Source organism: Silurus meridionalis, chromosome 4, assembly GCF_014805685.1.
Source record: "Silurus meridionalis isolate SWU-2019-XX chromosome 4, ASM1480568v1, whole genome shotgun sequence".
Classification (NCBI taxonomy): Eukaryota; Metazoa; Chordata; class Actinopteri; order Siluriformes; family Siluridae; genus Silurus; species Silurus meridionalis.
In genome coordinates this window covers 17,617,418-17,632,233 of record NC_060887.1, presented here as the reverse complement: position 1 = coordinate 17,632,233, position 14,816 = coordinate 17,617,418, and the positions used below count along the sequence as shown (strand labels likewise).

Genomic DNA, 14,816 nt, shown 5'->3' with positions numbered 1-14,816 from the left:
CTCACTGTTTAGGCCCGTTGTTGTGGAGACCGCACCACCATCTCCCAGCGGCTGGAAGTGAGCCTGGGCTGTTTTGGTTACATTCACACAGAGTAAAAGTTCTTTGCTCCTGCCGTGTCTGCTCCAGTTAGCATTGACCTCACCAGCATGGCGCAGAGAGAGCGAGAGAGAGAGAGAGAGAGAGAGAGAGAGAGAGAGAGAGAGAGAGAGAAGCAGAAAGAGAGAAAAAGGTTACAAGAGAGAGCGAAAGAGAGAGAGAGAGAGAGAGAGAGAGAGAGAGAGAGAGAGAGCCAGAGAGTAAGGCAGTCAGGGGGTGGGAGGAGGGCAAGAAGCCAAGAGCATTACATCATTGTTGGAAGGAGAGTAGAAGGGAAGGATATGAGTCAGTGGGCTGACTGTGCCTCTCTCTCTCTCTCTCTCTCTCTCTCTCTCTTTTCCTATGTGCTGCAACCAGACCACTTGTGTTGAAGTGGCAACTGAGGTTGAGTCTTGCATTCTGGCTGCATGTCTTCTGTCTAATTTATATGCATGATACCGTTGTATACCATATAGCAAAAATAGTTTGACCCATAGTATATACAGCGTTTCTCATACACCCTTAACATTTTATTCATCCACCCTGATAGTTCATTTTGAGCATGCCCATGATGTGCAGGATTCCTAGAGCTACAATGCTAAACATGGCGTTCTCATCTTATCTGGACCTGCATATGCCTCAGTGTGTGCATCAGAATTTAGTGTGTTTGTGTTAGGACTGTGTGTCCCCATCAGAGGTGACTAAGAGAAAAGGCTACAGAATGGATCTCAAGATGCAAAATACTACAGTGCTGAAAGAAAAAGGAGAGAGATAAAGACAGAAAGAAGAGTGATGTCATGTTGAGAAGAGTGGGGATGTGTATGTAATCTGAGAACCAAGGGTCGGGCTGTGGGTCTGTCTTTGGCTAGATTCACCATTCGCCAACATTATGTATTGTCAATCAGTAGTGGGCAGCATGGCAAAAAATGTATAGCATAATAAGGATGTGGTTCTTCACAGTATCTGTATATATCACACAGCATATTTATTCATACAGTGCATATGACCAATACTTTTGGTATTCTTTAGTGCAAGATTTTATTATAAAAAAATAATGCCATACTAATATTTTGCCATTTGAATTAAAATAAAATCCAACTTCTGGTTTAATATGTAGAGCACGAAACCAAAACATTTTGCTGTCTACCAAACCGCTCTAACTGAATTATACTGCTGTGCTATTAAGGAACACCTGTATGTCCACTCATTCATAGTATTATCATAATAATATGTATATAAATATACGTTGGTAAGTGAATTGGTTAGTCCACATTGCAATGTGTGAATGAGTGTCTGAGTATGTATGTACACGATGACTGGTGTCAATATGTACAAATACAAGATGCCTGGGGAACTTCTCTGTGTCTTAAATTGTTTCTGTTTGTAGTTTAGCCCCCCTATGGTCTTTCTGGGTCAGGTGAGTAGCTGACAGCGGGAAAGCTGCTTTCATTCTCTTTAGCCAAGCTCAACTGCAATTTGGAGGCCTTCCTGCCCTAGGCGTCTTTACGTGTGTGAGGAATTCTCTCTCTCTCTCTCTCGCTCTCTCGCTCTTTCTCCGTTCATCTTTCACTTTTTTTCTCTTTCTCTTCACGCAACCTTGTTTTTTCATCCCTTTGTTGTCTGGGTGGAGGCCCAGATTCGAACTGAGCTTGTGTTATGCTGCTCTGTCTTACTCATATGGTATAGTAGTTGCTAGTTAGTAGATACATTTTTATTTATTCTTTTATTATTTATAACTAATTATTTGTTTGGACAACACAAGGAGTTAGCACTAGAGCAGTCAGGGCTTGAAATACCTACTGCCCAGCACATGTTTTCTCCTCTAACTCACCCAGTTGTATATGGTTTGTGAGAAACTGAGATTGAGAAACTGCACAAGTACAGTGGTTGGGACCCCACAGCACAGAAATTAGATTTTTGCTCAGCCTCTGTGTCTCTATTGAAAACCACAGCTCTAAAGACTCCTGACAGATCAGAGACCTTTACTGTTAACATTAGCCTGGATGGGTGGGGGTGTGGGTTGTGAGGCTCTAAGGTTAGCTACATACAATAACAAATTTTATAATTTTTCTATTGTAAATATGTCAAACATTAAAAAACTTCAGTAGAGCACTGTAAGGGTTTACAGATCACAGTAATAATCAGGCTAAATAAAAAGGCATTGTGTAGTTCAGCAAGATGCTGGTGTGATAAGCACTTTGTCTTGCAAATGGAAAATAGGGCTGAAATGTGGGTCACATGTAGAAAGTTAAACTGATCCTGTCCTTGTCTTCCTACACGCGTGTCAGAGATTGAGACATTCACTCATCTCATTAACATGTCACACAAGTTTATGAAGGGCCCCTAGCATTGATTGTGATGGATTGGAGCATTGAACATAAATGACAATATGTCAGAATGGTAATGACAGTGCCAGTGTGTGTGTGGATGTGTGTGTGTGTGTGTGTGTGTGTGTGTGTGTGTGTGTGTGCGCACATGTCAGCAGTGCAATTGCTGCCATTTAGCCTGTATAAATACATATATTTGTTCAGGTGAGGAATGTTTTCCCCTTTTCCTACATCTACCTCCCAGCTGTCTGTCATCCCACGTTCCTGGCCATAATAGTGCTTGGCACTGGCAAACGCTGATTGTTCATTATTCTGTGTTGTTAAGCACATCCTTTGTTTATGACATTAGCATGCATGCTAAAATGTAAGGATCCATGTAGCCTGCTGTGTAATGAAATGTAATCGTGTTGCCCCGTGGCAGAGCAGCTGCAATGCTTTGGGCTTACCAGCTAAATAATTGATGGCAGTTGCTTAAATGACATCACTGAGTGCCTGTTCTGTATAGGGTGGATTAGGCTGGGCAAAACGTACCAGAAGGATTGGATGTGATTGACGATTAAGTGTCAGCTCTGCAGAGCTCCTTCTGCAAGCATTTTGATGTGGGGATTTTATTTTGTACAAACTTGTAAGATGAATACTCTAACACATTACATACCTAAACTGAAATATCTTAGCTATTGTATCTAATTGAAAGTATAATAGTATAATATCACTCAATAATTGAGTGAATGAATGAGATATTTTAGGTCTAAATGACAGATTGTGTTACCGTTGTATTGACCATGTTTTCATAGGCCCATGTGCAGGCATTGTAGTTGACAGGGGGTTTTAAGAACACCTCCCAAACACACACACACACACACACACACACACACACACACACACACACACACACATACATCCCTGCCAGTGCTTCTACTACTATCACAACAGCCCCATGCATTTTCATGCACATTATCATGGTACTGAAACACATTATTTATTGGTGAGATATTAAGCTATATACTAGAGGGTGTAACTCAATTTGTTATCTGTTTAGTGTTCCAGATATCCAGATATGGATTTGAACCTGAAATGGGTTTCATTTAGATATCAACCGTATGACTATGCTATCAGAAACAGTAGAAACCATTAGGGAATATAATAGAGGTAGAAATGTTTGCATGGTCACTGAATTCTGACTGTTTCTCTACCTCATCTCCATCACTTAACTTCATAATTGGTCTCATCTTACAATAAGCATGGTTCTGTTTATTAATGTTTCATGTTTGTTCATTTGTTATTAAGGTTCAAGCCTACATTTTCAAATTAATTTAGGAAATTATAGTTCCCAAGTATATAAACATAAACATTGTGAAACTGACCAAGGATTAAATAAATGGATAGCATGTTTTTAAATATAGGCATTGATTCTTTAGTAATTCCTTAGTGAATGAAAAATATTTTTTTTCAGTGTATTTTGCTTTTTAGTTTAAACAGTTAGGTTTAGCTTATTATACAATATATGGCTAATAGTATGTGGACAACTGACCATAACACCTATATGTGCTTGTTAAACACCCCATTTCGAATTTAGTTTTTCATTTTGCTGATTTAGTAAACGTTATTTTCTATAAAGGCTTTCCATTAGATTTTGGTGCATTACTCACTTCAATCACAGACGATGGTTAAGGAGACATGGAGCGCAATCTCCATTTCCAGCATGTTCAGTGGGGTTGGGGTCAGGTCTCCTGCAAAACAGGTCATTTATGTTCTTTTACTCCAAACTATCAAACAGTGTCTTCATCGAACAGGATTTGTTTGTAGGGGCATTGTAATGCTAGAACAGGTTCAGGCCTCTTGGTTTCAGTAGAACTAAATTGTAATGCTTTAGCATGCAAGGGCATCTTCTGCATATGTGCTTTTAAAACTGTGGCAGCAGATTGGGGAAAACCACATATAGGTGTGATATCTTGGGGTATACCTACTTTATGCTGCGATGTCATAGTAAAAACTTTTTTTGTTTATTGGTTTTATGTGTTCATACGATGTTCATTATGAGCTGTATATTTAAAAGGGATATAATCAGATATTGTTACAGAGAATTTGTTTTCAGTTATCAGGGTTAGATAACTATTAGAAATAAAAGGTGTCATTGTAGCAGTAATACATTTTTTATTTGCATTATGTTACAACTTAGTGAACTATATGTTTAATATATATATATATATATATATATATATATATATATATATATATATATATATATATATATATATACACACACTGTATACTGTGTATATACCCATGAACTATAGTTATTATAAATCTAAATGACACTTTTCATTTTTCCCCCAAAATGCCACTTATGCCTCTGTAATTTGAAATTAGAATAAATGTGTGTGTCCTTCTGTGTGTTCTGGTGTTATGCCAAAAATGGGCTGTGAATTCACTTTTTACAATTAATGATTTAAAGATTAGGATGTTTGTTACACTTTATAGGAGACATGCCATCTTTTGCACTCAGTAAAGTGTTAAATCTGTTACTGTAACAATATACTTCATTTGACCAAAGATAAAATGGTTGTGCGTTACTCGATATCTTTAAATGTGTTGAAGTTCTTCAGTAGATTAAAGTCTCTTGAACATTAGGCACTCTAATAGTCTTTACTATTATTGCAGACCAGCTTTCAGTCCAGTGAGGAAACGATGGACAGAAGAGATGATAATGACTCACTGAGAGAGTTGATATTTTGGAAAAAATTCTTAGAAAATATGAACCACAAAAATGGGAAGTCTCGTTGCTGTAAAAATAAATGCAACATCCCCTATGTTAACGGAAGTTTGCATCATTGTTATTATTGATTAAAGACATACATGCTCTATGGTCTCATGCATCTGTCTATCCATTTGTCTGTTCTCCCCTCAGCCCAGTTCCTGGCTCTCTCTCATCACTGCTGCACTTAAGGAACAGACAGCGACAGCCTCTGCCAGCCTCCATGCCTGGCACTCTGCCCGACCCCACTATGCAGGGATCCTCTGCCGTGCTCATGCCTGTGAGTGCCTACAAACATTCACTTATATGCAATCACTCACTCATTTACACACACACACACACACACACACACACACACACACACACACACACACACACTAACCTCAATCAAAATACACATACTAACCCCAATCCAAACATTCCTACTAACCCTGATCCAAAATATACATACTAACCCAACATACTAACCCTGATGCAAATATACAAATTAACACAGATCCAAATACATATACTAACCCTGATCCAAATATGCATATAAACCAAAGTTGTGATTTGAACTACAGGTGGTATGTTTTTCAGATCTGCACTACTAGAAAATTAATCATCACTTTTGAACTTATCCATTTTGAGAATTTAATGTTATTGTGGTATGTTTTGAATTGTTTGGTAACTATAGTAAATGAAATAGAAAAAGTTTATAGGGTTGTAACTGCTAAATTAATTTGGTGTACATTCACCAATATATATCAGTTACCAGCTTTAATTATTTGTAAAAATTGTTTCCGAGAGTAATAGTGAATAAGTAATTACTGATGTGACATAAAGCTTAACTATTGTTGTATTACTATATTTGATTTAATCTTTCTATTTTTACACATTTGTAATTGTATTTATTCGGAAAGTTTTTTTTATTATAATCTTTGTAGGCTGAATGGAATTAGTGGTCTTGTACTAAACTTTCCCAGTACCCTGCACATATCAGTGACACTGGAGGCCATTCTGGAGTATAGATTCCTACCTCAGTGTCTGTAACTTTAATTGTGTTGTAGCTAAGTCAATAAGAGCTGGATGCATGGAGCCGAGTCAGTGTGTGAGAGCACTCGCATCAGGGTTTTAATGACACAACACATGTTCTCATTGTAATTGAAGCCAGTTCATATTGATGGTGGGGAAAAGAAGCTTAGTGGTGATTGAATTAAAGCTGGACATGTTTTTGGCAAGAGACCGATGTCCCAGGAATGGGGTGCAGTGTAGGGACATATTTTTATACCAAATATTTCTCCAGTAATTTCTGCAGGCTGCTCTGCGTCCACCTGGCTGGGCTCATGGGGAACGGGGGGTTGAGGTGGATTTGTCAGGGGAGTGGAGAAAAAAGATTGCATGGTTTAGGAAAGGAAATTAGTGTTGCTCTTACACACACCTGCACACACACGTGTTACTACTACTGAGGTATTTCTATTTACTTTTCTATTATTTTAGCGACAAAATATTATACCTAAACCTAAACCCAACCTTAACCTAAGTATTTAAAACGAAATCTTTCCGCTCTTTCTCTTCTTCAAATAATAGTCAAAGCTATATTCCTATTAGCATGAGGACATTTAGTTCCCTCTGAGGCTAAAGTAATTTGAATATCAGGATACCGGATACATATTGTGAAGATTTTAAACACTGAGTTCAAGTGAATACAGACATTTGTTACAATTTTATATATAAAAATAATTTAGCAAGTATTCATGAATATTAATGTCTATAGACTATTACCAAATGTAACTTTTAAGTATATGGCAGAATATGTAACAGAAAAAAATGGTGTTCTCTTGCATGTGCTTGTGCGTGTGCATGTGTGTGTGTGTGTGTGTGTGTGTGTGTGTGTGTGTGTGTGTGTGTGTGTGTAGGGGTGATAGAAGAAAGACTGGGACTAAAAAATACTGGGACTCAGAGGAGATAAGAGTACATAAAACGAAATCTTTCCGCTCTTTCTCTTCTTCAAATAATAGTCAAAGCTATATTCCTATTAGCATGAGGACATTTAGTTCCCTCTGAGGCTAAAGACATGTTTCCCACACACACTTGACACAAGTAACCGCTCATGCAAAGCTCTATTTTTAAGCCTCACACTTCTGCAGAGTTAAACTTCCTGTGTTGAAGGGTTTTTTTGACCACTCATTTGTTCACAAAAAAAATTATGTGAAATCAGAAACACACCTTTTAAGCACATACGTACACACCAGTGCCACAGTGGCCTCTCCTCGAACACTTGTGATATCTTGTCTTGTGTTCATTTGATTTAAAAAAGTGTGTAACAGATTTATAGATGTGTTGTAGTCTGTCTCATTCCTGTTTTTCCTTTCCTGACCTGTGTATGTTCTGTTGCTTTGCTGTTTGCTTCCCCCCCGAACAGATGGAGAGACAAATGTCCATGGGCTCCAACATAATGGGCATGCAAGGCCCCACCCACAGCAGCTCCTGTTCCTCTCCTCATGTACCGTCCATGCATTCGGAAGCAAAACTGGTTAGTCCGTACATACACAAAAGTGCACATATACACATGAATACCACACAGCATTAACCTTTCTTAGCTGTTTAATCGACACTGTGACAGTTTTTTTTTTCTAAACTGGATTTGGATTTGGGTCTCCACGTGAAGTGTTTGTGCAGGTACCCACGTGCATAAACACTGGTTGCTATATAGGCCATATGATCTGAAGTGCATCACTAATGTATCTCAGGTGCCCACATAAGCATTTCTGCAGCTTTGTTAACACTAGTTAAACTGAGGGGTGATCTCATCGGCAAGAAAACAAAAATGAGCGCTTAGAAAATCCATCATGTTTTTCCCCCCTCTTCTTTAGTGAAAAATTTTCTGGCCATTAAACCTCCTACATTTCTGATTTAAATCCGTCTATGAAAAATTGACATAAAAATTATTTTGTAAAATGTAAAAAATTCTTGCGCACAAAAAGCACGCATGTATGTTTGCGATACCTCTGGTTCGTTTCAGTTCACACATAAAGAACACAATGATGAATCTAAATCAATCAAGAAAAACAAGGGCAAGTATGTGCACCTGAAATTTCAATTCACATAAATCCTCGAGCAGATATTATTCTCAAAGGCAGTGGCAGGGAAGTCGCAGAGGTTTTCAGTATCGCAAGGAAAACAGCCGGAATAAAGGTCTCATTCATCAGCATCATAATGAGCGGGAGCTCTAAAATTACATTCTCCAAACAAAATGCTGTCACCCTTTTGCATGCAAGATCGCTCGTGCCACATTAAATGTTCAAGTTCGCCTAGGATTATTTATGTGTATCTTGGAGTAATTACAGTTTAAAGTACATTCCTGGAAACAGTGTGTCAGTGTCTGAAATCCTCAATCAGGTTTCTCACTACACTCACATTTACACTGGCTCTGAAATCATACATTGTACTCACCAAAAAATACAACACATTGAAATACAACACAAAATTGTGCATTTCTACAAAATACCTAGAGGCGTGTGTGTGTGTGTGTGTGTGTGTGTGTACTGGGGGGTTGGTATAATGGGGACAAGTGGTACTCTTGAAAAAAAAAAACATCTGCAAGATGTTTTACATCATTTTGATTCAATGAGGCAAATTTGTTTTATTGTTATTGTTGATGTATGCAATGTTTTCGAGCAGTGTTGAAATAATTCCCTGGTGCTTGCATACACTAATCGCAGCATGGACAGAGAGAGCGCCTCTTTTTCTTCTTCTTCTTCTTCATCCTACACTATTTCCACAAAAGTATTTGTACACCAGATCAATATGTGGATCTTCCCCAAAATGGTATCAAAAAGTGACTTGGGATGTGGTAGCATTTAATTTTCAACTCACTTGAACTATGAAGCTCAGATCTTGTGCACAAAGCCAGCTCCATGAACATATGGTTTACATTGGTTGGACTGGAAGATCTTGAATGGCCTGCTATAGAGCTCTGACCTCAATCCTACTGAACACCTTTGCACCCCATGGCCTCCTCACTTTACATCCTAAATTCAGTACCTGAATTTACTAAACCCCTTGTGACTGGAGGAGCACCAATCTTCAAAAGCATACTCCAAAATTTGGTGAAACATCTTTCCAGAAGAGTGGAGAACAGCAAAAATGCTGTAAAAAACTAAATGTGGAATGGGATGTTTCAAATGCACATACAAATCGTATGCTCAGGTGTCCACAAACTTTTGTCCTTATAATGTATGTCTCTATATGTAACTGTCTGTCTCTGTGCTGTATTTTGTTACAATTTCTTTAAAATCCTCCACATTTCAGAAGACTTCCACGTGTGACTTGTTTTGAAAACTGGCAGGTGTACTCATTTTATTCACTAAATTCATCATCCAAATATAAATCTATGCAGGATTGTCTTTGCCTCTCTGGATTCTATAGAAATTGATAGTGTTTCATATTTTTTTTTTTTATGTGGCACAGAAAGATTCAGAAGTGTAGAAACAGAATCTGTGTATTCTGTATTTCTAGTGTCTGTTTTTTTTTTTACCAATTTGCAAAAACGTCTTGAAAAAAACTTTTTCATGAAATTTGTTGTTAGCAGGGAGTGTCTATTAGTAACGAGCTTTTCAAAAAAATGTGGGTTAAGAGTTTTTAGTGAGTGTGAACTGCACTGAAATGTGTTTCATTCGCTGAGGGAAAAGAAAGCTTTGGTTATTAAGAAACATTTGCCAGGATGCAAGAACAGTCTGTAAGGAATTGCAGATGGAACATAAATTTTAAAAATAAAAGTAATTTGAATATCAGGATACCGGATACATATTGTGAAGATTTTAAACACTGAGTTCAAGTGAATACAGACATTTGTTACAATTTTATATATAAAAATAATTTAGCAAGGATTTATGAATATTAATGTCTATAGACTATTACCAAATGTAACTTTTAAGTATATGGCAGAATATGTAACAGAAAAAAACGTTGTTCTCTTGCATGTGCTTGTGCGTGTGCATGTGGGTGTGTGTGTGTGTGTGTGTGTGTGTGTGTGTGTGTGTGTGTGTGTGTGTGTGTAGGGGTGATAGAAAAAAGACTGGGACTAAAAAATACTGGGACTCAGAGGAGATAAGAGTATTGCTGAGAAAGGCAATACAAACAGAAACTGTGTGTGTGTATGTGTGTGTGTGTGTGTGTGTGTGTGTGTGTGTGTGTGTGTGAGTGTGTGTGTGTGTAGGTCAGAATGTAAGTGATTAGTTGGTGAGATGGGAGGGAATTTCTTCCACTCTTATGTTCAAGATTGATCGTGCTGTGTTTCTTTTTTGTTCCCCATGGAAACAGGCAGAGGGAACATAATATTAGTCTAATGTACTGTCTTATCGCTGTCCTGGCTCGACTCCAAGAACATCCTCTGAGTGCTCCCTCTTTGATTGGAATTCAATTAGAAGCGAACAGCTCGTTCCCCCAACACACGTCGCACCCCTGTCTTGCTCGCATGTGCACACTCATGCACAAACACACAAATACCTATTCGTTTTTATCTAAAACAATATTCTTTTAAAATATCCATGAAATGTCTTATTTCCTGACTGCAGCTTTGTCAGAAGATGATCTCTGCGTGGACATAACACTTTTTAGCTTAGTGATTCACTAAGGTCATTAATGGGAAATTAGTTGTGAATTACACACATGCAATATGCATCATGGAGAGTCAGGTTTCCAGACAGAGATTGACAGTGTATTTTAGTCCAAGAATATGTCTCCAGAGCAGATCTCGACTAAAAGAAATCCTTCCTGTCAAGTTGCATGTGTGTAATTTAGCTTGGTGCTTATCTCAGCTCGCTCCCTTTTTTTTCGACAAAGTCTTGTTTGTGCAAGAACACAGAACACACGTTTGTTACCCTTTTTACATTGTATGTAAAATTGAAACACAAAGCTCAGGAAAGAAACCATGCAGCTGGACTATTGGTGACTATCTGACCTGTAGTACTTTAAGTCCATTTTTGTTCTAATGAGCGTAATTTCCGTTATGATCCCTGTTGGATGATGATTTTGGGTGCTATCGAATGACCCCATGCTGATCAGAGCCATGTGTCCCCACACGGTTGAGTCGAGGCTACAGAGCGCAGCACACAGATCCTGCCTTAATCTCATTATCCGGAGATGTTGACTTACTCTAAATGGGAAATATCTCCCCCCACTGTAACTCTATACCCATCCCTTTGGCCACAGGAGACTGGCAGAAAAAGAGAGCAAGTAAGAAAGAAAGAAAGACAGAATGAGGAAGAGAATGAGATGTCAGAGGGGAATGTATAACATGTAAGTTCAGATAAAGAAATTAAGGAAGAGCAGGAAATGAAGAGGAAATGAAAGGTAAGTAAAAGCTAGGAGTAAGTCGGTTAAAGTGTGTGTGTGTGTGTGTGTGTGTGTGTGTGTGTGTGTGTGTGTGTGTGTGTGTCTGGGTGCATGTGTGCATTTGTGAGTGTGTGTCTGTGTGTATGTGTGTGTGTGTGTGTGCCAATAGGTTTGTACAGTGAGCCCTGCTTGATGAGGCTAAATTGATTTTTCAGTGGTTTAAGGATCCCGGGCCTGAATACTGCATAAGCTGCTTTCATCCTCCCCATGGGTTCACTATTACAGCCTTTCACACATGCGCACACACACAATCTTACATACACACAGGCATAAAGACAGTACCGCAACAATTTTCTTGGACATGTGCATTGCTTTTTCTTTCTCTCTCTTTTTTAAACATATACTAACTTAAAGGCACTAGACAATAATCACTGTGCCACTACTGTGCAGCAGCTGGCATACAGTATGTAGTCAGAGTATGTGTGTGTATGTGTGTGTGTGTGTGTGTGTGTGTGTGTGTGTGTGTGTGTGTGTGTGTGAGTCTGCATGAGTGTTTTGCATTTGAGGAATCTGTGTCCAGAAAGGAAATGCTGTACAGAGCACCCCATTCTACTCCAATCATGACATCACACATTTAACACTCCTCTGTGGTTTAGGTTTGTATTAGTGTGTGTTCAGAGCCACACATAAGACAACAGCACCTCACAGGAAGACGTGCACACACATACATATTTGCACAAAATATTTGCCGACTTCCATCAAAGACAGTGTGTCTGTATGTGTGTGCGTGTATGTGTTTATGTGTGTGTGTGTTAGTGTGTGTGTAAGCGTGTCTGTTGGCAGGGCTGTATATGAGCACTTCAGGACTCAAATCTGATTTTTTTCTTCTGCGAAATCCTTCTTAGTTTAAATTGTTTGGAAAAATAAAAGCACTTTTGTCTCTGGGGAGAGGGAAGCCCAAACACACTCTTATCAGTGGGAGGGAAAAAGCGGTGTGTGTGTGCCAACTGTACAACATCAGATCAAGTGTTCTACTTTTCTCCGCTCAAAACAATTTCTGCAGTGAGTCATTAATTAAGATTATCACCCTATGTGTACATGCATAGCTAAGATCTTAGGGTTTTTAAAATGTGGTGAAAAGTCATTTTAATACATGGCATTTGCCTATAGCCTATGCTATACCTCCACTTTGATTTTTATAGCTGCACTTATTACATGTTAATCCTCTGCTTTCGAGTTTCCAAGCAATGCTGCACTCGAGCACTCTTGATTTTGTGGGTTTAAAAGCACACAGACTCTTACGCCTAGTCTTCCATAAAGTTCCTCCCAAAGCAAAGGCCTTGCTGGAATGCTAGCCTTGTTAGTAATGTGAGTGACGCCACATAGCAAAAGTGTGATTTGTTATTGAGGGGTAATTATCTATTGTTTACATTGTTACTAGGGACAATAAATTTGTCACTAAAAATCAGGCTAGGAGGTGGGCTTTTTTTATGTGGTCAACAATGCTATGTGTTCATGCACCATTCCACTGCTGGGTCCAAGAGCTGGCACATGCTGCGCTGAGTGACATCATCCTTGGCTGGCTGTAAATGTACTCCTTTTTTAAAGCTTGGAGTGGGGGAGAAAAACGAACCTATCTTAAAGAAACTTTTACTGAGGGATACTGCATTCAAGATGATGTAAAGGATATATACAGGAACTGCAACTTTGGGACTACTTTAGCACACTTGGGCTGGAGTGAAACCTGTTCAGATTTGTGTATTGCTGGAATATTACTGGAAATATTCACAAGTGCTTATAGTTAAAACATGAATGATGGATAATTTTGTTGTCTGTTATAGTTCCAGAGGAGTAGTCCGGATGCAATGTAATATAATTTATATATATATATATATATATATATATATATATATATATATATACAGTACAGACCAAAAGTTTGGACACACCTTCTCATTCAAAGAGTTTTCTTTATTTTTATGACTATGAAAATTGTAGATTCACACTGAAGGCATCAAAACTATGAATTAACACATGTGGAATTATATATGGAATTATATACATAACAAAAAAGTGTGAAACAACTGAAAAATGTCATATTCTAGGTTCTTCAAAGTAGCCACCTTTTGCTTTGATTACTGCTTTGCACACTCTTGGCATTCTCTTGATGAGCTTCAAGAGGTAGTCACCTGAAATGGTCTTCCAACAGTCTTGAAGGAGTTCCCCGAGAGATGCTTGGCACTTGTTGGCCCTTTTGCCTTCACTCTGCGGTCCAGCTCACCCCTAAACCATCTCGATTGGGTTCAGGTCCGGTGACTGTGGAGGCCAGGTCATCTGGCGCAGCACCCCATCTCTCTCCTTCTTGGTCAAATAGCCCTTGATGCCTTCAGTGTGACTCTACAATTTTCATAGTCATGAAAATAAAGAAAACTCTTTGAAAGAGAAGGTGTGTCCAAACTTTTGGTCTGTACTGTATATATATATATATATATATATATACACCGACTTACCCGACTTAATCCACCTCTTAATACCACCACTATCACGTTGCAATTATAGAAAACAACGATACTGTACAAAAACGCAATATAACAACGCGTGGCATTACAGAGAGAGGCATATGACGTAAGGAAGGTGAATACCATTTTACTTATTATCTAATTAATGGAATACACTTTTATTAAATATAAAATTTTCTAAAGGTAAGTTTTACTTAATTGTTCTACTTATTTCAGCATACTTTAACAAATGTTTTCATTTCTTCCATCCTTCATTCATTCACTCCCTCGATATGCGGAATTGTTGGAGTCTTTTGTGTTTTCATGCATGCGCAAAACAAATCTTACGGTACAGAGTGAGTAGCCACAGTGGCACTGCACTAACTATAGTTTATTTTTATACCCCGGGCGTTGTTGAGTATGTTTTCGAGTTAAATAATAATAAAAAAAATCATACCATCATCCCAGAACGAAGTCTCTTCTGAAGCTGGCTCACAAGAAAGCCTGCAAACAGTTTGCAGAAGACAACCTGTCTAAAAGCATGAATTACTGGAAACATGTCCTGTGGTCTGATGAGACAAAGATAAACTTGTTTGGCTCAGATGATGTCCAGCATGTGTGGCGACACCCTGCTGAGCACCAAGAACAGTCAAGCATGGTGGGGGTAGCATCATGGTCTGGGGCTGCATGAGTGCTGCTAGTACTGGGGAGCTTTGGGTCATTGCGAGAAACATGACTTCCAACATGTGCTGTGACATTCTGAAGCAAAACATGATGCCCTCCCTTGAGAAACTGGGTATGAACAGCAGTTTTCCAACATGAAAACGATGCCAAACACCGAC

General features: G+C 38.6%; 1 protein-coding gene across 1 annotated transcript in view; it reads left to right on the top strand.

Moving 5' to 3' along the window:
- The window catches only part of creb5b (cAMP responsive element binding protein 5b), a 51,217-nt gene that overhangs the window by 16,378 nt on the left and 20,023 nt on the right, over positions 1-14,816 (top strand). Inside the window, 2 exon segments of the mRNA XM_046848103.1 lie at positions 5,312-5,438; positions 7,563-7,673. Of these exon segments, the coding sequence (XP_046704059.1) occupies positions 5,312-5,438; positions 7,563-7,673 (238 nt within the window).